Source organism: Nicotiana tabacum, chromosome 15, assembly GCF_000715075.1.
Source record: "Nicotiana tabacum cultivar K326 chromosome 15, ASM71507v2, whole genome shotgun sequence".
NCBI lineage: Eukaryota > Viridiplantae > Streptophyta > Magnoliopsida > Solanales > Solanaceae > Nicotiana > Nicotiana tabacum.
The window spans coordinates 94,090,784-94,116,761 of record NC_134094.1 but is presented as its reverse complement, the minus strand read 5'-3'; the positions used below and the strand labels follow the sequence as shown (position 1 = coordinate 94,116,761).

General features: G+C 35.2%; 1 protein-coding gene across 2 annotated transcripts; it reads left to right on the top strand.

The window, feature by feature from the left end:
- Positions 1 to 11,743: 11,743 nt before the first annotated feature.
- On the top strand, positions 11,744 to 21,872 carry LOC107759140 (polyadenylation and cleavage factor homolog 4-like). 2 transcript variants are annotated; one of them, XM_075231015.1, is made up of 7 exons: positions 11,744 to 12,272; positions 13,006 to 13,107; positions 13,194 to 13,457; positions 18,133 to 18,825; positions 19,274 to 20,218; positions 20,305 to 20,853; positions 21,660 to 21,872. In XM_075231015.1, exons 1-7 carry the CDS (start codon positions 11,925 to 11,927, stop codon positions 21,699 to 21,701), a joined length of 2,943 nt encoding a protein of 980 aa, XP_075087116.1. In that variant the 5' UTR covers positions 11,744 to 11,924; the 3' UTR covers positions 21,702 to 21,872. The 2 variants fall into 2 exon arrangements, with proteins under 2 accessions (XP_075087116.1, XP_075087115.1); XM_075231014.1 differs by having other exon boundaries at positions 19,262 to 20,218.
- Positions 21,873 to 25,978: the final 4,106 nt, after the last annotated feature.

Genomic DNA, 25,978 nt, shown 5'->3' with positions numbered 1-25,978 from the left:
AATTATCTCTTACAATTATTAATGAGCTTAGTGTCTTATCTTTCAACATGAAATTTGATAATAACACGTTAAATATAACATATCTGGTAACATATCTCGTATATCTATATTTATATTTATATTTATACTATATTAAAAGCACGAAAACCCTTAACGAAATATCGTTCGCTTTTTTTACCTTTAAAAAATAGATTTCACATTAGACAAATTTGGCATTTCATTATATTTCTAATTTTTAGGACTTTTAAATTAACTAAAAAAATTATTAAATATTTTCTTATTTAAATTATGTAAAAACTCCTAGTAATATTTAGGAATTAAATATTTCCATACTATTTTCTATAAATAAGGAATCATATTATTTCTAAAAGAATTAGAGGAAAAAGATTATTCCAGAAAGAAATACATAGCCTTTAGGATTCCTTTACTAATATTGCCGTAAGAAAAGAAAATTATACTTCTTTTTAAAAAAACACATAATATTATATTCGTTAACAACACGTAAACTTATATAATTATATTATATTATATGATTATCTTTGTTCTTAACTCAAACGGATAATAAGAATAAGTACAAATATTATGTGTTCTTGGCTCTTGGGTAGGAAAAAGTGTTATAAATCTGTATTGCTGTAATAAACAATTAAATTTTCTGAAATATATAAACAAAACAGAAAGTTAGTAATACTTGTTTAACGAAATAAATTCTGCAAAAAACAGTATAGGAATAAATCGAGCCCACAGAATACACAATGTGTCCTTAAGAAAATTATTCTCCTCAAGTACCCGAGGTGCTGGAATATATCCTCCCAGGATAGAACGATTTAACTCACCGGAGTGTTGGTACCAAAATGCCGGTGAACAACGAGCCACTCGAAGGCTGTAAAACACACTGAAATTTTTGTGCAGAAGAAGAAGAAGCTCAGAAAATTTCGTAAGGAAAGATTCTGGGATTCAAACTCTATTTATAGAGTTGCTGGCATTGTTTATGAAAAGGTTTGCAACCTTTCAGAAACAGTCATGGTTGTTGGAACATGGTTGTTTGAAATATTGCGGGAAAATGGATTTGAAATAATTCGGGAAAGAAAACGGACCTGACCGGACCGGGTCGCGGGTCATGGGTTATTCCGGATTGAATTTTTCGTTACTTATTTAATTAATTGAAAGGAATTTTGTCCAAAAAGATTAATCAATAAATCTTTGACCAAATCCGAAGCCGAAGCCGAGCGAGCGACGACGACGACGGCGTGAGGCTTGCCTTCTTCTTAACTCTTTAAGAGCTAGAAGAAGAGCAATTATATATATACCCATCAAAAACCTTTTTTTCCTCCAATATGGGACAATGTCCCTTTGCCAAGGAGAAAAACTCAAATATTTTATTTTTCCTCCATTTCTCATTCACCCTCTTTAAGCTATACAAGCTTAAAATCCCAACAATGGGGAATAGCTATAAAATAAAGGAATGCACGGGCGCGTGTGTGTTTTACATGCAAGAATTAATTGCATCTGGATAAGTAGGTTTTTCTTTGAACTTTTCGTAGTGAACTTATATCGGATATACTCGGTCAATCGGTAGATTTGATATCTTTGAACCGTCGAGCTTTGTTGTATACCTAGACAACATAAGTCACACAATCAATCCTTAACCATCTATGGTTCTCACGGTTGTGTTTGTTTTAGCCATGAACACCGCCTGATTTCATGAGTGCTTAGAGAATGGGCCTTTACTTTCATTTCCCTTGAAGCGGCTTACACTTCACACTCATATAGGTGACTTCTAAACGTGTAATCTTATAGACACACTATCTGGTCATATCCTGCCAGACTTAGCAAATCATTCAAAAACCTTTAAGCTTTGTTGACTCATCAAAAAGCCTTAATGATTTACCTCAATTTCTGAACATTGTCTTCATCACGAAAACGGGTTGAGTTATTTGACAATGTTGAGCCGTCATTCATAACTTTGTTTGATCTCTTTGAACCTAACTCATGGGATCTTCAGTCTGCTAGGTAGAGTTACCGCCATGATGACTTGTCCTAGACCTTAACCCCATTCCCTTTGATGATCTTTCAACTGCCTCTCTAGATAGACCTTTTGTAAGTGGATCTGACACGTTATCTCTTGACTTTACGTAGTCAATTGTGATAATACTACTAGAGAGTAGTTGTCTAACAGTATTGTGTCTCTGTCGTATATGACGAGATTTTCCGTTATACATAACGCTCCATGCCCTGCCTATTGTCGCTTGACTATCACAATGTGTACAAATAGGTGCCAAAGGTTTGGGCCAAAATTGAATATCTTCCGAGAAATTCCGGAGCCATTCAGCTTCTTCACCTGCCTTATCTAAAGCTATGAATTCAGATTCCATTGTAGAACGGGCGATGCATGTTTGTTTGGATGATTTTCAAGACACTGCTCCACCCCCAATTGTGAAAAGATATCCACTCGTGGATTTAACTTCAGATGATCCAGTGATCCAATTTGCATCACTATATCCCTCGATCGCGGAGGGATATTTGTTATAATGCAAAGCGTAATTTTGGGTATGTTTGAGATACCCCAAAACTCGTTTCATTGCCATACAATGTATGTGATTGAGATTACTTGTAAACCGACTCAGTTTACTAATAGCACATGCTATATCTGGTCGCGTACAATTCATGATATACATCAAACTTTCCAATACTCTTGCATCGTCCAGTTGCGAGTCACTTTCACCTTCATTCTTTTGAAGTGCATAACTCACGTCAATTGGAGTCTTGGCAATTTTGAAATCCAAATACTTGAACTTGTCAAGTACCTTTTCAATGTAGTGAGACTGTTATAATGCTAGACCTTGTGGAGTCTTGTGAATTCTGATTCCTAAGATCACATCAGCAACTCCTAAGTCTTTCATATCGAATTTGCTAGCCAAAATGCGCTTAGTAGCATTTATATTTGTCATGTTTTTTCTCATTATCAACATGTCATCAACATATAAACAAATAGTGACTTCATGACCTGGAGTATTTTTAATGTAAATACATTTGTCGCACTCATTGATTTTAAACCCACTTGCCAATATTGTTTGGTCAAATTTGGCATGCCATTGTTTGGGTGCTTGTTTAAGTCCATAAAGTGACTTAACAAGTTTGCACACTTTCTTTTCTTTACTAGGAACCACAAAATCCTCAGGTTATTCCATGTAACTCTCTTCCTCTAATTCTCCATTTAAGAAAGCTGTTTTAACATCCATTTGATAGATTTCAAGACCATACACGGCTGCTAGTGCCACTAACACCCTAATAGATGTTATCCACATTACTCGCGAGTAAGTGTCAAAGTAATCAAGGCCTTCATTTTGTCTATAACCTTTGACAATAAGTCTTGCCTTATATTTGTCAATACTGCCATCAGCTTTCACTTTCCGTTTAAAGATCCATTTCGAACGTAAAGGCTTATTTCCCGGAGGAAGATCTACCAATTCCCATGTATGGTTATCCAAAATTGATTGAATCTCACTATTGACTGCCTCTTTCCAAAATGCTGAATCAGAAGATGACATAGCTGTTTTAAAAGTTTAAGGCTTATTTTCAAGCAAGAATATCACAAAATCTGGTCCAAAGGAAGTAGATGTTCTTTGACGTTTGCTACGCCTTGGATCTTCTATACTTGGAGTATTTTTTTTTGATTTTTCCCGAGGTTGTTTAGGTATTTTACTTAACGACTCACATTCAGTTTTATACAGATAGTTGCTTTCAAAGAATTCAACATTATCTGATTCCATTACCGTATTAACATGAATTTTGGGATTATCGGATTTATGAACCAAAAACCGACATGCTTTACTGCTTGTAGCATATCCAATGAAAACGCAATCAACAGTTTTTGGTCCGATTTTAACCCTTTTAGGTAAAGGAACTTGTACATTTGCTAAACACCCCCACACTTTAAAATATTTCAAGTTTGGTTTTCTTCCTTTCCATTTTTCATATGGAATAGATTGCGTTTTGCTGTGGGGTACTCCGTTAAGTATTCGGTTAGCTGTAAGGATAGCTTCGCCCCACAAACTCTGCGGTAATCCGGAACTTATTAATAAAGAATTCATCATTTCCTTTAATGTCCATTTTTTCCTTTCCGCAATTCCATTGGATTGAGGTGTGTAAGGTGCAGTAGTTTGATGGATAATTCCATATTTCGAACATATTTCTGCAAATTGAAATTCATATTCTCCACCCCTATCACTTCTAATTATTTTGATATTTTTATTAAATTGATTCTCCACTTCATTCTTGTATTACTTAAATGCTTCAATGGCTTCATCCTTACTATTAAGCAAATAAACATAACAATATCGAGTGCAGTCGTCAATAGAAGTAATAAAATATTTTTTCCCACCTCGAGATGGTTTCGACTTCATATCACAAATGTCAGTATGAATTAAGTCTAAAGGATTTGAATTCCTTTCAATAGACTTATAAGGATGTTTTACAAACTTAGACCCAACACATATTTGACATTTTGATTTATTACACTCGAATTTAGGCAATACTTCTAAATTAATTAACTTCCGCAAGGTTTTGTAATTGACATGTCCTAAACGAATATGCCATAAATCATTTGACTCCAATAAATAAGAAGAAGTTGAAATTTTATTCATACTGTCAACAACCATTACATTTAGTTTGAAGAGGCCCTCTGTGAGGTAGCCCTTTCCAACATACATTTCATTCTTGCTTACAACAACTTTATCAGAAACAAATACACATTTGAATCTATTCTTAACAAGCAACTAAGTAGAAACTAAATTCTTCTTAATAGTAGGAACATGAAGAACGTTGTTGAGCGTTAACACCTTGCCGGAAGTCATCTTCAGGAATATCTTCCTATAACCTTCAATCTTGGTTGTTGCAGTATTTTCCATGGAAAGCTCTTCTTCGGGATCAGCAGTAGAGTAAGTCACAAATACTTCCTTGACAGCACAAACATGTCGAGTGGCTCCAGAGTCAATCCACCACTCCTTCGGTTTTCCAATTAGGTTGCATTCCGAAAGCATTGCACACAGATCATCAATATCATCATTCTTCTCCACTATGTTGGCCTTTCCCTTCTTCTTATAATTTTTCGGGAGACGACAATCAGGGGCTTTGTGACCGGTTTTTCCACAATTGTAGCAGCTGCCCTTGAATTTCTTTTTGTTCTACTCCTTAGTCTGTCCAAAAGACCTCTTTCTCTTCTTACTTTTTGGAGCAGTCTCCTCAACGATATTAGCTCCCATGATTGTTGAATTTTCACGAGACTTCTTCTCGGCTGTTTTGTTGTCTTCTTCAATCTTGAGACGAATCACAAGATCTTCCAACTTCATTTCTTTGCGCTTGTGCTTAAGATAGTTCTTGAAATCTCTCCACGAAGGAGACAAGTTTTCAATCATTGCAGCCACTTGAAATGCTTCATTCACAACCATACCTTTAGCAATAAGGTCATGAAAAATAAGTTGAAGCTCCTGAACTTGGGTTCCAACAGTTTTGTTGTCTATCATTTTATAGTCTAGAAACTTGGCAACCACGAACTTCTTCAAGCGTACATCTTCAGTCTTGTACTTCTTCTCAAGTGCGTCCCATAATTCTTTCGAATTATTCATCGCACTGTACACATTGTACAAGTCATCCTCTAAAGCGCTTAAGATATAGTCTTTGAAAAGAAAATCTGCCTGCTTCCACGCCTCAACAATCATGAATTTTTCATTGTCCGGCATGTCCGCAACAGGCACTGGAGGTTATTCACTAGTGAATTTCTGTATACCAAGTGTGGTAAGCCAGAAGAACACCCTTTGCTGCCATCTTTTGCAGTTGGCTCCAAAAAATTTCCCCAGTTTCTCTGCCGGTAGAACGGCAGTCCGGCTTGACGAAGCTATCGTCGTTGCCGCAATAGTCGCAGAAGAATTTCCGTTATCAATTGTAATTTCTCACTGTAAAACAACAGAATAGTTCAATTAATGACAAAACCAGAACAGTAAACAATATTGTTATTAACAACAAACAGTATGTATAATAAATAAAACCGAAATTTTATATATTGTTTCACAGAAAACGATGAAGTTTTTATGTTGTTCAAATCGTTTTCTGAATTTCAATACTCTGATGAAGTTTTTATATCTTCAAATCAGAATAGTAAAATTCAGAAGGAGTAGAAAACCACACAGGTTTTAATCTCCACAAACAAAATACAAAATAAAATAATTTCCTTAAGATTGTTATAAATATGTATTGATGTAATAAACAATTAAACTTTCTGAAAGATATAAACAAAACAGAAAGTTAGTAATACTTGTTTAACGAAATAAATTATGGAAAAAATATTATAGGAATAAATCGAGCCCACTGAATACACAGTGTGTCCTTAAGGAAATTATTTCCCTCAAGTACCCGAGGTGCTGGAATATATCCTCACAGGATAGAACGATTTAACTCACCGGAGTGTTGGTACCAAAACGCCGGTGAACAGCGAGCCACTCGAAGGCTGTAAAACACATTGGAATTTTTGTGCAGAAGAAGAAGAAGCTCAGAAAATTTCATAAGGAAAGATTCTGGGATTCAAACTCTATTTATAGAGTTGTTGGCATTATTTATGAAAAGGTTTGTAACTTTTCAGAAACAACCATGGCTGTTGGAACAAAATTGTTTGAAATATTGCGGAAAAATAAATTTAAAATAATCCGGAAAAGAAAATTAATCAATCAATCCTATCCAAAGCCGAAGCCGAGCCGAGCGAGCGAGCGACGACGGCGCGAGGCTTGCCTTCTTCTTAACTCTTTAAGAGTTAGAAGAAGAGCAATTGTATATATACCCATCAAAAGTCTTTTTATATATATATATACATACCCATCAAAAGCCTTTTCTTCCTCCAATATGGGACAATGTCCCTTTGTCAAGGAGAGAAACTCAAATATTTCATTTTTTTCCCTCCATTTCTCATTCACCCTCTTTAAACTACACAAGCTTAAAATTCCAACAAAAAGAAATTTATACTGTTTTGTGAAGAACGTGTAATAAGCAGGCAACTCCTTCTATGATTAAAATATTTATAACAAATAATATCTCAGTAATTTAATATTACTTTAAGTTTAAAATTCTTTTATCAAAATTGTAAAGAACACGTAATAAGCAGGCAACTTTAATTTATATATATATATGATATACTAAAAGGATGAAGTCACTTAGCGAAATATTGTTCACTTAGCGAAATATCGTTCATCCTTTTTACACTTAAATTAATGTTGCGCTAGACAAAATAGTCATTTAATTTTTCTCCTAATATTTAAGAAAAAATATTTAATTATTTTTTAATATTTAGAAAGAAATTTTTTTATTATTATCTAATCTTTTGGACTTCTTTCCATCTTTTTCCTAAAATCACATTGCGTAAGAAGAAAATTGATTTTTGTCGAAAACTTTGAAGAAGAATAAAAAACTTTTGACCACTTTCCTCTTCCTTTTTGACAACCCAACGATAGCCTTAAGTTTCATATGTACTTACATCTCACACCACTACAAAATTATATAGCTTGAGAATATAATTTCTACAAGTAATTTAATTTTCTCAAATTATCCCCAAAGTGTTTAACAATTCATATTTAAATAGAAACTAAATATACGGAGTTCAAATAGTCCAATATGAAATGTAAAGTAAAATAATTGATCTACATGTTGAAAAAGAAAATTGAATATTCCTAAAATATCTAACGTAAATAAAGAAAAAGTAAAAAATAAACTTCTAAATTTCCAGTTGTCGCGCCCCGTTATCTCGCGAAAGCAGATTTCGACGTGTGACAACTCTTTTAAAGTGGATATTAAAAAGAAGAGTCGTCACCTAACGATTTTTAAGGTGCGTTAGGGCACCTATTTGCAAATAACTCTGATTTAACTAGTCCGTGCCACCAAAAATAGGATAAGGGCTCAAATTACCTCAAAGAGAAGGGGTTGGGCACTCTTCGAGGTCCACAACTGTGATTCCCGATCGAATTTTAAACTATGTGGATTAGGTAATTAAGCTAGGTGATCAAATAAGCAAAGAATGTTATAGGAGTTGAAAACTCTTATTGTAACACATAAGAATAAATGCTTAGTACAAATCTTAAAGGTTACAAGGGTACAACTGCATTGGTCTATGTTAAATGACTAAGTGTGAATAACAAGTATATAAAGCAAAAACAAAAAAAAGGGGGGGGGGGGGTCCTAAGTTTTTTAGCCTAAAGGATCACCCCGTGCAATATAAATAATACTTTGCAACTCTCTTAAGGTAGGGGTTGCTCATATTATTCAGCGAGCACAAACTATCATCTCCTGCTACCCAATTACTATGTTGAAGTTATTACTTAAAGGCGCTCTAGTTCAATTCTAGACCGTCTCCTATGCGTGCACTATCTGTCCCATGCCTATGGTCCATGAGGTTTTGGACCTACTATTAGGTAGTTATAGACTCAGCTTAGGTTGCTCAAAATGATAAAATTAGGCGACATCCAAAATAGATAGGACTTCACATAAAGACAATTAAAGGTCCAAGTTAGCCTCCACGCGTAAACAACAAATGTACGCGGGCAGATTAGGCAGTACATAGTTTAGAGGGTTAAGACGTATTAGAATTGTTAAATCCTATAGGCATAATTTATAGGCGATTCTGATTTCCAACATTGTACAAGTAGCGTATAGGCAAGTTAAAGCATCGCAAGTCCTATAGGCATAATTTCTAATTATTTACGCGATGAGGCAGTAAAGCGATACGAGTTACCAGATTACTAGTGCGGATTTATAAGTATGCTTCTTAGGCAGACATCAATGTCCTATAGGCATGATTTCTAACAGTTGAAATATATTTTTATATAATTATCCCTACATGCATGTCGTCTAAGTATGATAATAACAAAGTGACTGTTAATTGATTAGAATCCTATAGTCATGATATCTAAAGGAAAAGCGCGTTAAAAGCAATAGAAATAATTGATTGATCGATTAATTGAAAACTTATAGACATGGTATCTAGATGGGCAGTAACAAACATGTGCTATCCATCTTATAGACATGTTGTCTAAGTGTTGAATAGTAGACATGGAAGCAGTGTGACAATTACTTGAGTTAACATATTTTGACAACTTAAGTGAAGTGTGTGCGTGAATCATACATACATGATTTCTATTGATGTGCATAAATAAAGCAAGTCAAACAAAAATAGCACATAAAGCACGTAGACCATATAAGCATGCTTTCTACTATTTCACCAAATATTAGAATACCCCAGCCCCCTTTTTATTAACTTTCCCATCATTCGTTATTACAACCCGAATGAAATAATCAAATATGAATAATTATAGAATAAGATCACAATAGGCCCCATGATAGGCCTAGTACAAATAACCCAGTATTTTTCTAGGCCTTCGACGGCTCCAGTAGACTCAAAACCCAACTCATAGGACCAACAATAAGTTTGAATCCAACATCCAAGCCCATCATCACATAAAATAGACCAACAGTAAGTCTGAATCCAAAGTCCAAGCCCCTAATCACATATAACAGACACCAAGCCTAAACGAAAGATTCACACATGATTACAAGCAACAAACTATATGTTGAACTAGCTAACTCAGGAAGGAAGTCCACACACTTATTTTTTACGACTGTAAAGCTAATTATCACCAAGATGTATTAAAAAAATCACGTGACATGTTTGCAAGACACACACAAGCCTTATTTTGAGTGTATGTAGATGAAATACAGTTTGAATCCTTGAAGATCGAAGCCAACCAGGGCTGATTTCGAAAGGCAGTTCTTGCCAAAAATAAAGCAAGAACTAAGTAACACCGCAGACGTATGTACAATAGCGAAGTACCACAAAATAGGTAAGTGAATCAGTGATTGATTCCATTTTAGAGCCAGATTTGGATAAGTTTAGAGATACAACGGCTAGGGTTTGGTGTGAGAGGGGAGGAGGGTCTTTGGAGGCGGCTGGGCAAAGTGAAATGTGAGGATTAGGGTTGGGGCGGGTAATTAAAAATAAAGGGTGATCGTGGACCGTTGATCTTGGGAGATCAACGACCAAGATTTTTAAACCGGTGGGGCATGTCGTTTGAAGTGGGCGATGACCGAGTTCATTAAAAGGGTTGTCTGGTTTGGGCTTGGGGTTATTGGGCTAGGTTTTGGGTCCGAAATTAACTCAAACATTGGGCCGAAGTTTTTAAATACACAAAAATTATAAAAATAATTTATATAAAGTAATTAACAAATAATAAAAATATTATTTATGTAGTAAGATGCTTGAAAATAATAATTTGACATTATAAAAATATAAAAATGCTATTTGGGCACAAATAATGTAATAAAATGTAATTATGCATATCGTATAGGTTATTATTGTAAAATTATGTAAATAGCTTAAAAATACAAATACAATTATATGAAAATGAGGTAAAATATTATGAAATATATAATAAATTTGGATGATTAAGTCATCACAAAATAATTCAAAGGGGTAATTAGTACATATTCAAATAATTTAAATACAATAAAATCAATTTTAAAGCTTTCAAAATTATAAAAAATTATAGAAAATACTTGTATGACTCTTGTAAATTGGTGATGATGAAGGAATGGTATTTTAAAAGCATATATGATATTTATAAAAATATGAGGACAAAATTGGGTATCAACACCAGTCATAAATAAATGAGAAAAATACTTTTTCAAGAAGGAACCAAATTTTCGTCAGTTCCTAAAATCCTAAGTTAAATAAAATAGAAAAATATCTTTTCAAGAAGGATTAAAATTATTATCAATTCTAAAATTTCCTAACATAAAAGAGAAAATTATATACCTTATTAAAAAGAGAATTCTACCTTATTCTGTATGGGCTAATAAACAAATACTACAAAACTCATGTACCGGAATTTCAATAAAGCATATGAGGATTAAGTATTTTTGTGAGTAACATAGAATCAATATTCATCATATTTAGGAACTTTTATTATAATTTTTATTTTATAACTCATATATATTTTTTACTTTAAATAGTTTTATTCATGATATGAGGTACACGCGCAAAGCGTATGAAAAAAAGAAGATCCAACTTAGATGCAGGTCTTTGGATGGTAAAAATTTATCCATATTCGGTGTCTACGTCAAATCTATATAATTTACTATGGTTAATGAATAAACGAGGTGAGAATGCACAACCATATTATTATAGATTTGATGTAAAATTTTAGGTGCGGATAGGTTCTTACCTCTAGAACTCACCTTTTCATCTCCGATTGTATTTTAATGACTATCCAGTTTATGATATTTCTATAGTTGAATATTGTGACATTTTGCCACTAGGGTAACCTATTACTTAATCTATTTTGTTTATGTGTTTTAGTTTGAATAAACATAAAACTAAAATTGTAAAAAAGATTTTTGGATTTTGTGGTCTTAAATAAATGTGTATATATCATATCAAAACTTTGAATTTTATGATCTTAAATTAAATGTGTGTATATCATATCCAAATTTTCAATTTTGTGATCTGAAAATGCTAGTAAGTACTATTTTATTACTGTAAGTGGATATCGTTAGTAGTAAACTGTGAATATTAAAATTAAAAACATACAGTAAATACGTATTGTTCTGAAATAGATCAAAAAAAGAAAAATAAGGTGCATACATAGAAACGGGTTTCAGCAATTACAATACTGGGAAGCAATTTATTCACAATATATTTCCTTATTACAGCAATTTGGTCCTTTTAGGACATGGATTTATCAGTTCAGTTCTGGGGGCTCCCATTCCCTCTAATGGGCACCCACCACAACTTAACACCTATCCCTCTCTCTTTCTCCTTCTAAACACCCCGCCTACCCCGGATCCTTCCCCTCCGTCACCGGTGGCTTGGCTTAAACCCTAACCCTAACTCAATGGCTTTAGCCGGCGGCTTTGCGAGCTCTAAGGCAATCCAAAACGACGCCGTTGTGGCGGCGCCTCCAAAACCGTTGCCGTCTCCTTCTATAATCGAACGATTTAGGGCGGCTTTAAAGGAGAGAGAGGAGGAACTTAGGGCTTCTTCTATGCCGGTCGTCGACGACGATGATGATGTTATCGTGTTGCCCCCGACCATGGACGAGATTGTTAGGCTTTACGAGCTCTTTTTGTCCGATTTAACTTTCAATTCTAAGCCTGTCATTACTGACCTCACCATAATTGCCGGCGAACAGAGAGAACACGGTCAAGGCATCGCTGACGCCATTTGTTCTCGCATTCTCGAGGTAAGAGTTTTATTCTACTATGTTTTTAGGGTTTTGGAATGCCGCTTACTGCAACAGTTACTTTTACTGCCACGTATCCTATGAATGCTAAACTGAATTCTGGTATGAAAATGTGCTAGTTAATAGTTATGGTATGGAAGTCCTTGGCTATACGTAATTTCAAATAAAATTAGATGCTTTAACCCACTCCAGTTGACAGATACTTGTAGAGCTGAATGACGCAGCTCCAAAATCCGGGATATTATCTTGTCATGACTCAGCTGACCTCGTACTCGTTTTGAAAATTATCTACTTCACAGGGGTTTGAGTTTTAAGGATTATAGCTGAAATCTTAACTGTCTCCCTACTCGTTTTGAACATTATCTAGTTCACAGGGGTTTGAGTTTTAAGGATTATAGCTGAAATCTTAACTGTCTCCCTACTCGTTTTGAACATTATCTAGTTCACAAGGGTTTGAGTTTTAAGGATTAGTAATCAAGTGCATTTAGACCACTCATTACCTCTATTGATCACCTGTAATAACTGTTTAGGTTAAGCTAAATCTGACCAGTACTTTGTTAGAAAATTTGTCAAAGAAGTGTGTACTCATTTTGTTTATGTTTACAAGTAGAGTATCTGCATTTCTTATTTTTTATCTGTCAGGAGAACCAGTAAAAAATTGTTTGTAGCATGTCATTTTTATGTACTAGTTGCCCATAGTTTGCTGCATTCTCATTTTGTTCTCTTTTTTTAGGTCCCAGTAGAACAGAAACTACCCTCATTATACCTTCTGGATAGTATTGTAAAGAATATTGGCAGGGATTATGTCAGGCATTTCTCTGCCCATTTACCTGAGGTGAGTAAAATTATCAGGTTTTGGCTCATTGTTATGGTGTTGTTGTACCACTTTATGTTATTTAGTTTAATATTTCTATTTCCAAGGTTTTCTGTGAGGCATACAGGCAAGTGCACCCTAGCATGCATCCTGCAATGCGCCACCTCTTCGGGACATGGTCAACTGTGTTCCCAGCACCTGTCCTCCGCAAAATTGAGACCCGCCTCCAGTTTTCCCAGCCCGGGCCCCAACAATCTTCTGGCTTGACTTCATCAAGAGCATCTGAATCACCGCGACCAACTCATGGCATTCATGTAAATCCAAAATATTTGGAAGCGAGGCGTCAGCTTGGGCACTCCACTATTGATTCAGTAAGCTTTTAGTGAATCCTTATTCCCGACTCGACATCTATTCCCTTTAGCAAGTTTTCACCTTTGAATTATCTCTATCTGCAGATTATTTTATGTTTTCCGGTGCTGTATTAAGTATCTGTTTTAATTGCTCATCTGTTCCCCCTTGGTTCTCATATCCATACCCAATATTCCAAATGGTTAAATAAGATTTAAGGATGTGCCCACAATTATGAAAACGTCTTCAACAAAAGTAGGTAGAGGGCTTTAATCTTGGCATTTTAAAAGTTTAAAGCCTTCTGCCCCATTTTCAATTTGGGAGATTTAGGTAGTGAAGGAACAAGTAAGCTGAGTCTGGAAAGGATTAATATGCAAGTTGGATTATTGATGAAAAAAACAATACGCACTCTAGCTGCCTAAGTTGTTCAGACTCGGGTGTGAGTGTCTGATATGGGTGTGGATCTAGAGGTCGGATCGTTTCGGATCTAAATTTTTTTTTTTTTGGGGGGGGGGGGAGATCGGATACGGGTGCGGGGACTCAGCTTAAATTAATTCAAAAATCTAAAACTAGAGTTATAAAAATATGTCTAAACTATGAGACATTATGAGGAAAACTTACAAGGTATTATGAGAAGGAGAAAATATTGATCAAGAGGAGAATCCATGGAGATAAAAGGAAAATGACTAGCATAGAAATTTCTATATGTAAAGTATTACATTTTCTTCAATTTCACCCTAGCTTTTGTTTTGATTTAAAAAATTATTATATTTGTCCCTAATTTCTTTGTCAATTTTGTATCCAAAATCGGTTCACCAGATCCGATACGGATCCCACACCCACACCCACGTCGTGTTGACACGGGTGTAGCACTAAAAGTGAAGAGTCCGAGCAACTTAGCTAGCCGTACATTTTTCAGCGTGTGAACATGTGTCCTTCATTCTTTTTTATGTAAATAACATTTAGGACATGTTAATTCTTCTGTTTGATCGCACGTCCTATAACTGACACCAAATAGGCCCAAATCGAATCATTGGGGTCTTTGGATATTCTCTCTGTCACTTAATAAAGTGAGAAAAAACTTCTTCTTTGAATCTATTGGTTTGTATTTGGATTTTGAACCCGCAATTAGGGATCTTTCTTGCAATGGCTAAGAACATAAATGGTGTATGGACTAGTCCCTTTGGGGATACCGATGAGCAAAAGGTGTACATACTATAGTCAAAGCAATTACGAGCTATTAAGTATGTACATCAATCTAAGGCCATGTTTTCAAGTTGTGCTCGAGAAAGCCACGCGACAACATTGGACGTGTGTCCAATATTCTCTTTTTTTTTTCTTTCCAAATATATTTGTGTGAGCTTGCTCATATTGCTAGCCCCAAGTTCGTATAAAAGGGCTGGGCTGGGTTGACGACTAGCGTAAAGTTCATCAATTAACTAAACTCTTGATGATCATTGTATAAAATACTTCAAAACGAAATGGATAATGAAGATTCAGTGGACCCGTTTTAGCTTTGGATTGAAGCAATGTTGTACCTTTTAATTTTGCTACAAGTGTCTATAGTACTCCCTCCGTTTCAATTTATGCGACAGTGTTTGACTGGGCACGAAGTTTGTTAAAAAAAGACAAACTTTTGAAACTTGTGATCTTAAACATGCCATGAGATTGTTGTGGCTATAAAATTAAGGGTAAAATAGGAAGTTTAGAGCTGATTGTTTTCAAATATAAATGTGTCATTCTTTGGGTATAAAGGAAATAGTGAAATAATTAAAGGTGGGATATTTCCCCATCCAATTTTAGCATATTCTTTTTTCAAACCTAATTTAGCCTATTTTTTTTAATACATATTTTGAAACTTCTTTTCACCTATTAACAAGGTATTAAGAAGATCTGAGTTTGAAACTGATTTGAGACTGATATTCATGTTTATCATTACAGATTTAAACATTGTTAGGTAAATTAAAGTGAAAAATTTAAAACTTCATTGTTGGGGTTTTTAAAAGCTTAAAAACTCATAAATGGATTTTGTGATTGAATTTTTGACAAATTGATAATTGGGGTCCGTTGGGGATATCATTTGGAAGTTGTGGTTAGAATTTGAAGCTATTTGGTGAATAGTTGGGCTATTTGGTGATTTTTTCGTGAGTTGAAGTTCGTAGGAGAAGCAATCCAATTTTTGTATACAATGTTATGAGTGTATAATATTGTATATTAGGTGTATATACACTGTTGCCAAAAAATAATGGGATATATGGTTGTAAACTTAAAAACATGGTTACGTAGGTGCAATGCAGTGTGTTGGGCTGTACTTTTGTGCAAATCTTTTGTAAATAGTGCCACCAAAAACGGAACATAAGGAGTAACGATTTCAAAAAAAAAAGAGGAACAGATGGAGTAATAGATAATCCAGTGTTTCTTTTTTTGATTTGCACCGGGTGTCCGAGTCTCTTTGAGCCCCGACTAATCCCGGGGGTGCACAGGCCCTCGGCAAGGAGTTTCCCGCAAGTGCACCACGGTTAATTTAGGTTTTACCCAATCCGATGGCCCTCAGAAATTGTTTGCACCCAGTGGGTTTCGAACTTGAGACCTTGAAAGGGAGCAAATTCCAAAGCTCAAGTCAATTGCCACCAGGCCAACCCCTGAGGGTAGATAATCCAGTGTTTTTAAAAGCGAAAAGTGCAAAAAAGCGACAAAGTTCATAAGACTTGAAGTGAAAAGCAAGATGCGTAGCGCGCGCTTCTTTGAAATGAAGTGCACAGCTTACACAAGTAAACAATATCAAATATATTAGAATTTGGTAATTTAATAATCAAACTGTAATTTAAATACCTAATTTCACTATCATACTATAATTAATGCCGATACAAATAGAACTCCTTAAAGTTGAGATTTAAAGAACCTAACTCTTCTGACCTTATCAAAAAAATAGAACCTAACTCTTCTGTTGGATCACCTTGCGTGTCATTGTTCGAATCACACACTTATCTAAAGTGATAGTCGATAACCCCTTGCTTCGCATCACTTCATTACTTTAGTAGACAAACCGATGGCTAATAACACTGGATAGGTCCAAATAGAGATTCTAGAAAAAGAAACTTCTAGACATTTGCATAATAAATAACACTTAGACTAAAGATAAATCCTTAGTTTTCCTGCTCTCTAGTATCTAACATAAAAGTCCAGAACCTCTCTTTATCTTGGTAATAACTTATTCACTTCACCAACTAGAAAGTTGTGCTTTGGGTGTTTCTTAAAAATGTATTGTTATAACACCAAATTCGATATTGAGGGGTTGCATATGTGCACTTACCTTCCCTCCGTTCAACTCTCCTAGCTAGGAGAGACTGGTAGATGTGATGACTACACAATGATCTCAAAGTGTTTCGATGTATATCAAGCATAGTAAGTGACATGTCATATAGATTAGGTAGTTATAAAGGTATTACAACAACTACTCCTGCGCCTCAGTCCCAAGAAAATTTGAGATCGGTGATATGAATCCTCACATCTTTCTTTAAGCTCTACTCATATCATCATCATGCCAAAATAGAATAAGAGTGTTAGTGAAAATTAGTTTTATATATAGAAATAATAGTAATAATAAAAAGAAAAATAGTACTCCCTCCGTTTCAATTTAGATGAGGTACTTTGACTCGACACGGAGTTTAAGGAAAAAAAGAAGACTTTTGAAACTTGTGGTCTTAAAAGCTTAAAGGGTAAAAGTTTTGTGGGGACATGACATTTGTGTGGTTATAAAAGTTTCTTATTAAGGGTAAAATGGGTAAAATGAAGAGTTTAAAGTTGAATTATTTTCAATTGTAGAAATGTGTCATTCTTTTTGGAACGAACTAATAAGGAAAGTGTGTCATCTAAATTGAAACAGAGGGAGTAATAATTTTGAAGTTCTCTGACAAATTTAAGTCCTATTCCTAACTAGTAAGTATAACCTATATGAATCTTTTTCTTCCAATGTGCCCTATCTTTAGCAAAGGCTACATTAATTCCAAAATCCAAAGATTTATGTCTTTCGAGACAACTTTTTCCCATGTGATTTTAGGTATATTTCATTCCCTTTCAACACATTCATTTACCATAGTTTACACCTCCGGACTGATGCATCTGTAAGGCGACACAAGACATGATCAAACCATTTCAAGTGACCTTCTCTCATTTTATCCTCAATGCGTGCTACTTGCACCTTCTGAGAATGTGGTCTTTTTTTTATCTCATCTAATCTTGTTTGACCGCACATCCATCGTAGCATTCGTATATTTGCAACACTCATCTTGTGGATATGTTGGACTTTAGTAGCCCAACATTCTTTACCATATAACATTGTCGGTCTTATAGCTGTTAGCTAGAATTTACCTTTCACGTAGGTAGGCATCCTTCTATCACATATCACTCCAGTAGCACTTCTCCGTTTCAACCATCTAGTTTTAATCCTTTGGGTAACATCTTCATCTGTGATTTTATTCCCTTGAAATAACGAGCCTAAATGTGTAAATTATTTGCATTTAAGGGTATTAATTTGGAAAAATGTTATAGGCTTCAAAGTTGAATTACAGTGGCCACCTTGCTTTATTATACTTGTTAATAGATTTACACTTCGGTGTCAAACATGTGGAGGGGTTTTTTTAACTGCAAAAAGTGATGATGAGTAGAATTTCTCACAGTGAAGTTTGACTGTTGCAGGTTAGAGTTGAAAATCCTGCAGGCCATATATCTTCAGATCTAGAAGCTAAGCAAGTTTTGTCTACAGCTTCAAAGAATGCAAGGTCATCCTCTCCTTATAGAGTGGGGCCCGCGAGGTCCTTGTCACCCACCCTTGATGAGTTTGCAGTGGATAATTCTGCCATAGGACTCAGAGAAGGGGCCTCACCATCTCATTCTGCACTTGATTATGGGCTTAACAGAGTAAGAGGTAGAGATGATGAGAGGAATGAGTGGCAGAGAATTTTGCCTGATGATGCCAATCAGCAACCAGACATTCCTGTTAAATATGGTCTGAACAGGGATTTTGATCTTCAAGGACCTAGAGCTTTGATTGATGCTTATGGAATTGATGAAAGGGAAAAATTAGTCAATCAGAGGCAACGAAAGATGGGGAATGCTGCTATGAATAGCTTAGGCGAAAGGGTAGCTGTAAAGACGTGGCAAAATACTGAAGAGGAAGAATTCAATTGGGAAGATATGAGTCCAACTTTAGCAGATCAGAGTCCTTTTAATGATTTGTCAACATCTGTTCGTCATCCTCAGGGTATTAGGACGAGACCTGGCTTAGATTCACAACATGTTGTGCCTTTAGTGTCTGATCCTAGAAGGAGCTGGTCTAATCGAGGACAATATTCGTCAGTTCATGATTCTTCCTTGGATGATGTTCACTCGGTTAGTATTGATGTCCTGTCGCATGCAGTTATCTTTTCCGTTTTCTTTTTTTGCTTGTGGATGCTCTTCAAATGTTGTTAATGTCTCTGATATAAGAGCAATGAAAATTAGCCTTAACAGCATTTCTGGTTATCTTATCTTCAGCCCATTGTTCAGATTGGAATTCTTTTTCTGCTTTCTCATTGGCTTAAACAAACCTAATTGGAGCCTAGTGGCTTTATTTGGTCTATTTATCATCTAACTGAGTTATTTCACAGTCGTGGATTGGACCTGTAATTCTAACATTTGTTTTCCTGGTCAAGATAGCATCATAATACACCATAAAATAGCATCATAATACACCATAAGTAAATTCATTTGCTCCTTTGTCTTGTAAGGGTATGGTTTTGTTTCCTCGCGGAAAAGAATGCTTTTTTTCATATTGAAATTATGTCAGTTCTTTTGGCAGTCTGGTCGAGGGGCGAGAAATAAAATTACTGGATATTGCGATGAGACATCTCTGATTTCAGGTTCGCCTTATCTTCAAAAACTTCCAGAAAATGTGCCACTGTTGCCTCAAAGACATTTAAAGGTTGAAGGAAGTGGAATAGTGACTGGTGAACCAAAGCATCCTTTGATTAGCAATTTGGTTGCCGATGGACATACTTGGAGGCCGCCATATATTCCGCCAAAAATGAATCCTACTTTTGAGTCTTCAGTTCAGGATATTCGGGCTGTTACTGGACGGGCCCCGATTGTACCATGGCCTCCCACAGATGTGCATAATCCCCAATCTTTGACTTCAAAACCTTTTGTTCTGCCTCATCAACATATCAGAAGTCCCTTTGAAGTAAAGAATGGTAGCAATTCAGTTGCCAATCATAATCTGGACAAGCCAGTTCTTCCTGGGCAACAGATTGATAATTCGAAGAGCAACTCATATATCAAGTTTCCGCAATTTCCTAGTCAACATCCTGCATCATTTTCTGCAAGTCTTCAAAACCCTGAACAAGTGGCTTCAGCAGAATCTCAGCTATTGTTTTCTCAGCGTATGCATCAGACTACGGTTCCAAGTGCCTCACTTCCAGCCTCGAACCATTTTCTATTACCGCCAATTTATGGATACAATCCACAGGGTCCTGGTTCTTCTGTAGGTACTCTGTTGCCCCTGCCAGTTTCAGGTCCGCAGGTGTCTCTGCCATTGGTTAATATCCCAAATACATCTTCACAATTCTCCTCAGGGGCCTTACCACCTTTGCCCAGAGGCCCACTTCCAATGTCATCTCAATTCACGCCAACATCCCAAAATCTAGGTCAGGTTACTCCTAACCCTCCGGCAGGGGGCTTTTCAAGCTTGATTAGCTCACTCATGGCCCAAGGTTTGATTTCGTTGACAAATGAAGCTCCCCCACAGGTACTGGATATTTATTCTATGTCAAGCTTTCTCTACTGTCAATTTTCTCCTGAAGATTTTTCTCAGCCATGTGATTCAATTTTTAGGATTCTGTGGGCCTTGATTTTAATCCGGATCTCCTTAAGGTTCGTCATGATTCTGCGGTAACTGCTTTATATGCTGATCTTCCAAGACAGTGCACAACTTGTGGCCTACGGTTTAAATGCCAAGAGGCTCACAGCAGTCACATGGATTGGCATGTAACTAAGAACCGAGTATCAAAAAATCGCAAGCAGAAGTCTTCTCGTAAGTGGTTTGTGAGTGTCAATATGTGGTTTAGTGGTACGGAGGCTTTGGGATCTGATGCAGCTCCTGGGTTTCTACCCGCTGAGCAAGTTGTGGAAAAGAAGGATGATGAAGAATTGGCCGTGCCTGCTGATGATGAGCAAAATGTTTGTGCACTGTGTGGAGAGCCTTTTGATGATTTTTACAGTGACGAGACTGAAGAATGGATGTATAAGGGGGCTGTCTATATGAATGCACCAAGTGGGTCAACTGCTGGAATGGAAAAGTCTCAGTTGGGTCCAATTATTCATGCAAAATGCAGGTCTGAATCTAGTGCAACTCCACATGAGGACTCCAGAAGAGTGGATGAGGTGGGCTCCCCCTCTTTTCCTCTCTTTTTTTTTTGTGTGGGGGGGGGGGGGGGGGGTAGATGACTTGATTGGGACTCCCCAACTTGTTTGGGACTGAGGAGTTGTTGGTTTAGATGATTTGATTGCATGTTAAATATCATTGTGTCTTTACTTATTCCTGAATATCTTACCTGATGGTGATGCACATGATGCCGAATGGCAACAGACAGGTGACTGGAGTATCATTCTCTTAGTGGTAAACACCTAAAATGTAATTCAATCTGTAGTGCCTCTAATTTGCCTGACAGTTGTACCAAGTCTAGCTCTTTGTATTTATTGCAGTACTTTGTTGATACTGCTTTTAATAATATCTTACCTTATCAAAAAAAAAAAAAAAAAACAATTCCCTGATAGTCGTATTCCTAACAACTATTGGGTGGTTGAGGACATAAGGTTGGCTAGAAGCTCAAAGCTTGAATCTCTATAGTTTGTTCTTGAAGTTGTTTAGTACTTGGTGAAAAATAGTGCATGCCTTTCTAAGTATGATTAGAAAAAGCAACACAGTTTACCTGCGAAACGTGAGTGGCTGATTATATAATTAGGTGCAAGTTGCGGAGACAGAAGAATTGTAGCTCCTGAAAGTCATTACTTAGTATTTAGTGGTTATCATAATTGCTGGTGCTTTTTTTAATCTCATAACCGTTAAATGTTCAAGACTTGCTTGTATATTTACTTTTCCCAAAACGGTGGGGATATGCTTGTTGATTCAGGGTTAATGTTTAAGGCTTCTAATTTGTTCTCTATATTTGGAAATTGATTTTCTCTAGGGTCTGGAAGATGGAAGTCAGAGGAAACGAATGCGGAGTTAGCTTCATTAAATTAGCTTCTAGGTGCATTGTAACTTTACCTTGAGATTCCTCCATGATAGTATTTTTCTTTAGATTATTTTTAGGTACCATGCCAGAATCGTGTACATGTACAGGAGTTGTAACATCAAAGCTTCTTGTCAAAAAAGGTTTCATACAGTCTTGGAGCATTTATATTCTGGCTTTCTCTATTGTTGCTTCCCTTGTGGATCTTTCATTTGTTATTATTTTCTTGTTCAACTTTGAGAGGCTGTACCAGCGAAGGTGCTTTTTGTATCCTTTTGACTGTTAGCAATTTGCGGGTATAATCCATTTTTTCTCCTTTCACATAGAAGTTTCTGCAGGAGGAGGCACAGGGTGCTCCGATGATCTTCTGCAAGCTGGTGCTGTGTCAGCATTAATCTAGATTTTTCTGCAGGGAAATGTTGGGAGCAAGAATAAATCTACTGTAGGTGCAATGCAATTAGGATTTACTTCTAGTCCTTATCAGATGTAAAAATATGAACTCTTTCTATTTACTGAATTATCGAGGCATATACAGTTTGATGTTGTAAGAGCTGTGTGATATGGTATTTATCAGTTCTCCTTGTTGAGTTAGTAATCTGCTTCAATGAAATATGTTGGTATTTGTTATGTGCTCGAGAGGGGGCCAATCTCATATGTGCGTGGTTGCTATAATATATATATAGTGGTGGCGATCTATATTTAATGAGTAAGGTCATTTAACTAACGTTGTGTGGTCAAGCAAAATTATGATGCATTGGTCTAAATGCTGGTTGTAACTGTTCCCTCCCTCCTTAAGAAATGGTAGATCTTGCTATGGCTGAAGCTAATCAGGCTGTTCTGAGGGAAAGAATTGGCTATTCACTTGGGTTGCAAAGGAAATATTTTAATATCCCAAGGAAAATGAAGATTCACAAGGATGGGAAAAGAGTTTAATAAAGTTTATTCCAGTGGCAGTGTGAATTGAATGTTATAGTTAGAAAGCCTTTCAGAGATTCTGTTTTTGTGTTGACACTGTCACATTTGTTCAAGGATCTTGTTTAAACAGTTCATTCCATTTGTACCATCCGATCGACTTTGTTCTACTTAATCGTTTTTCACGTATCTTTCTTGCCAACTTGACTTACTACTTAATTACTTCTTATTTGAACTATAGAGCATTATTTTGTGAATTTGTTTTGGTTATGATTTGATGTACATGTTTGGTTTCAACAAATTAGACAAGATTTTCCACTGCTACCAAATAGTAGTTGGTGCAATAGTACTTTGCACACATATTGACTTAAAATCCTTTATACACTTTCGGACTTGGTGTACAACTATAGTTGTTAGATCTTGTGTCTCATAAAAATAATGGTGCTACCTTCATCATGTTGTCCATTTTATATAATTTCGTTGACGTTGAAAAAGAAAAAAAATATTTTTTCGACATTTTATCGTTATGCCCAAGTTTTACTAAAGTGTTAATGTGTTATACTCGAAGCCAAAAGTTTGTTGGGCAACATCACTAGTCTCTTTTGATTGCAGATTGACAGCACTTGCATTCAAATAAATGGAGGATAATTTCTTTTCTATTCACGGTCATAATATATTCACAATGTAAAAAAGGCGCATCTTTTTTTTTTTTCCTCTTCATGTTAAAAAGAAAAAGAAAAAATATTCTTAAAACTGTCTAGATAAAAGTCTGTTTCTGTCCAACTTCATAATTTATATGCGAAAATAATAATTGTTTACCCGAAAAATAGATAGAGTTAAATTTATACGTAGTTCCAAGGATACGTGGCGCAACTTAACACAAATTGTAAGGATAAATAGAAACATAAATATGAAATATAGTATTTTTATTACAATGTAAGCTTTGAAAAAATTTGTCCTTACATAAATGGTAACCATGCCTTTTAGTGGAGGAATTTTGCTCTAAGCATAATAAAATAAACACTCAGTGGGAGACCCATGATAAATCAGTTTTTTCACAATTTCTGCCGAGATTCTCTATAATGGGATTGCAACGGCTTTTGTCTGCGAGCTCGATCTTGCTTAGAGCCCTCGATTTTGGTTTGACCTCGATTTTGACTCGAGCTCTCGACCTTGGCTCAAGCCCGATTTTGGCTCGAGCTCTCGAATTGATTTAGGGTCAATATTGGTTGCTCTCTGGGTTATAAGCATGATAGATTTACTCTGCATCATAGTTCGATTTGTACTCGAGCTCGATAACGATATTGAACTCGACATGGATCGGCCTACCGGGTTCGAGGTTTGTTTGTTCAATCTTCGGAATCTCACTTCGATCGATCATCGGTCGAACTCGTTCAAACGTGCGAAGGCCGAAATCTATTTTGGCCGTATACAATAACGGATTCTGAAAGCTAAAGATCCATCATATATGTTCAGGTAAGTGCAATTTTTTCTAACTTCTAATGCCGTGATAAAAGTAACTAAGGATTCTACAATCTCTAATTATATAAACAAATTAAAGTTGAAACTCGTAAATGAGTGGATATACACAACGTAGTATAGTGAACACATGTATGTGTCTTCGTATTTGCATACTTTTAACACAGGGGTGTATAAAGGAAACCGACAAACCGCACCAAATCGATAATTCGAGTCAAATCGAGAATTTTTTTTGACTATTGTTTGGTTTGATTTGGTTTGGTATTAGAAAAAATAACCCGACCATAATTGGTTTGGTTTGATTTTAACTAAAAAAAGTCAAACCGAAACCAAACCAACCCGACATTACATGTATATAAGTTTTAAAAATATTTTATACATAAAAATAATTATTGTAATTTAATATATAAATATTTTTTTAAACTTTTTCATAGTTCTCTATTATTTAAAGTTAGGACTTCGCATTTTTGAATTGTCAAATATATTTTATAGCCCGTAAAAGTTAGTAACTCAAATAAAGCCCAAAACAAAATCAAATCAATACTAATGCTAACGAAAAAAAATTCAATTCAATACTAGGAATGCCAATGGTAATGGATATTTTTATTTTTAGTTTTGCATTGGTTTAGATAGTGAAAATGCATAACTTATTTTTATCATTATTTAGTCATGTAATTAATACTTAGTACTTATTTTAGCATGACTTAGTAATTTTAGATTATGTTTATTTTCATTATGGCTTATTAATTAGCAATATTTATTTTATGCGACTTGTTGAGTATTTTATTATAATCATGACTAATCTCACATTATTTTGTATTATTTTCTTGAAAAACATCTTATTTAGTTTTATCCTACTAGGACCTAAGAAATATTAGAGCACAAATTACATATTATATGCTATGAAGATTTTATCGGGAAAAACTCGAAAAACCCGAAAAAAACCAAAAAATCTGATAAAAAATCGAGATTGAAAAATTCGATTTTTGTTGGTTTGGTTTGGTTTATAGATTTAAAAATCCGAGACAATTAGTTTGATTTAGTAATTGAAAAACCCGAACCAACCCGGCCTACGTATACCCCTACTTTAACATCTAATATTCTAGATGCTAATGATTCGATATTATTAAATCTTAAATTAATCCGTCCAAATTAATCTTATAATTTAACTAAATTTATGCATTTATTATTTATGCTGCAAGTGAAAATGATACAAAGGTATGCATGAATGTGGTGCAGAGATTTTGCAAGGAAATAAGATACTATATTTAGTATTTGGCCAGATTATCAGTTAGATATATTTGTTACATCAAGCATATCTATTACGCTACCCGAAATCTTTGCAGAAAAACATGTGAAAATATATTGGTTGTATGCCCACTTGTGGGAAATTAAGTATGAGCAGTATCTGTCGTTTGTGCAACTTCTTTTGTCTGTTAATTAATATGAAATTGTTATTAATCAGAAATTCGGCAATTGCGTTTACAAATGGACGTCCCTGCGATTAATTCCATAGCTTGCAGTCTGGCAAATAATCTATACAATTTGGCTGTTAATATATATTCTCTCTATCCTAATTATTCATGTAACCTTTATTTTCATGCTCTAAAATTTCAGAATATTTGAGACTATTATATTTCTATAGAACTTCAAAATCTTGAAAACTTTCAATTGCATGAAATTATAGTATTATTCTCTCCGGTCGCAAATATTAATCGTTTTGTAAAATTGAATTTGATTTAAAATATTTGACATTTAAGAAAAATAACAGTTATGTTGTTTATTAAATTTTCTCCAAATCTATCATTACTATTCTACTTATTAAATGAGTGAGAAAGGATAAATAAATAATGTAGTTTCGAGAAACACTCTTATAATTAAGG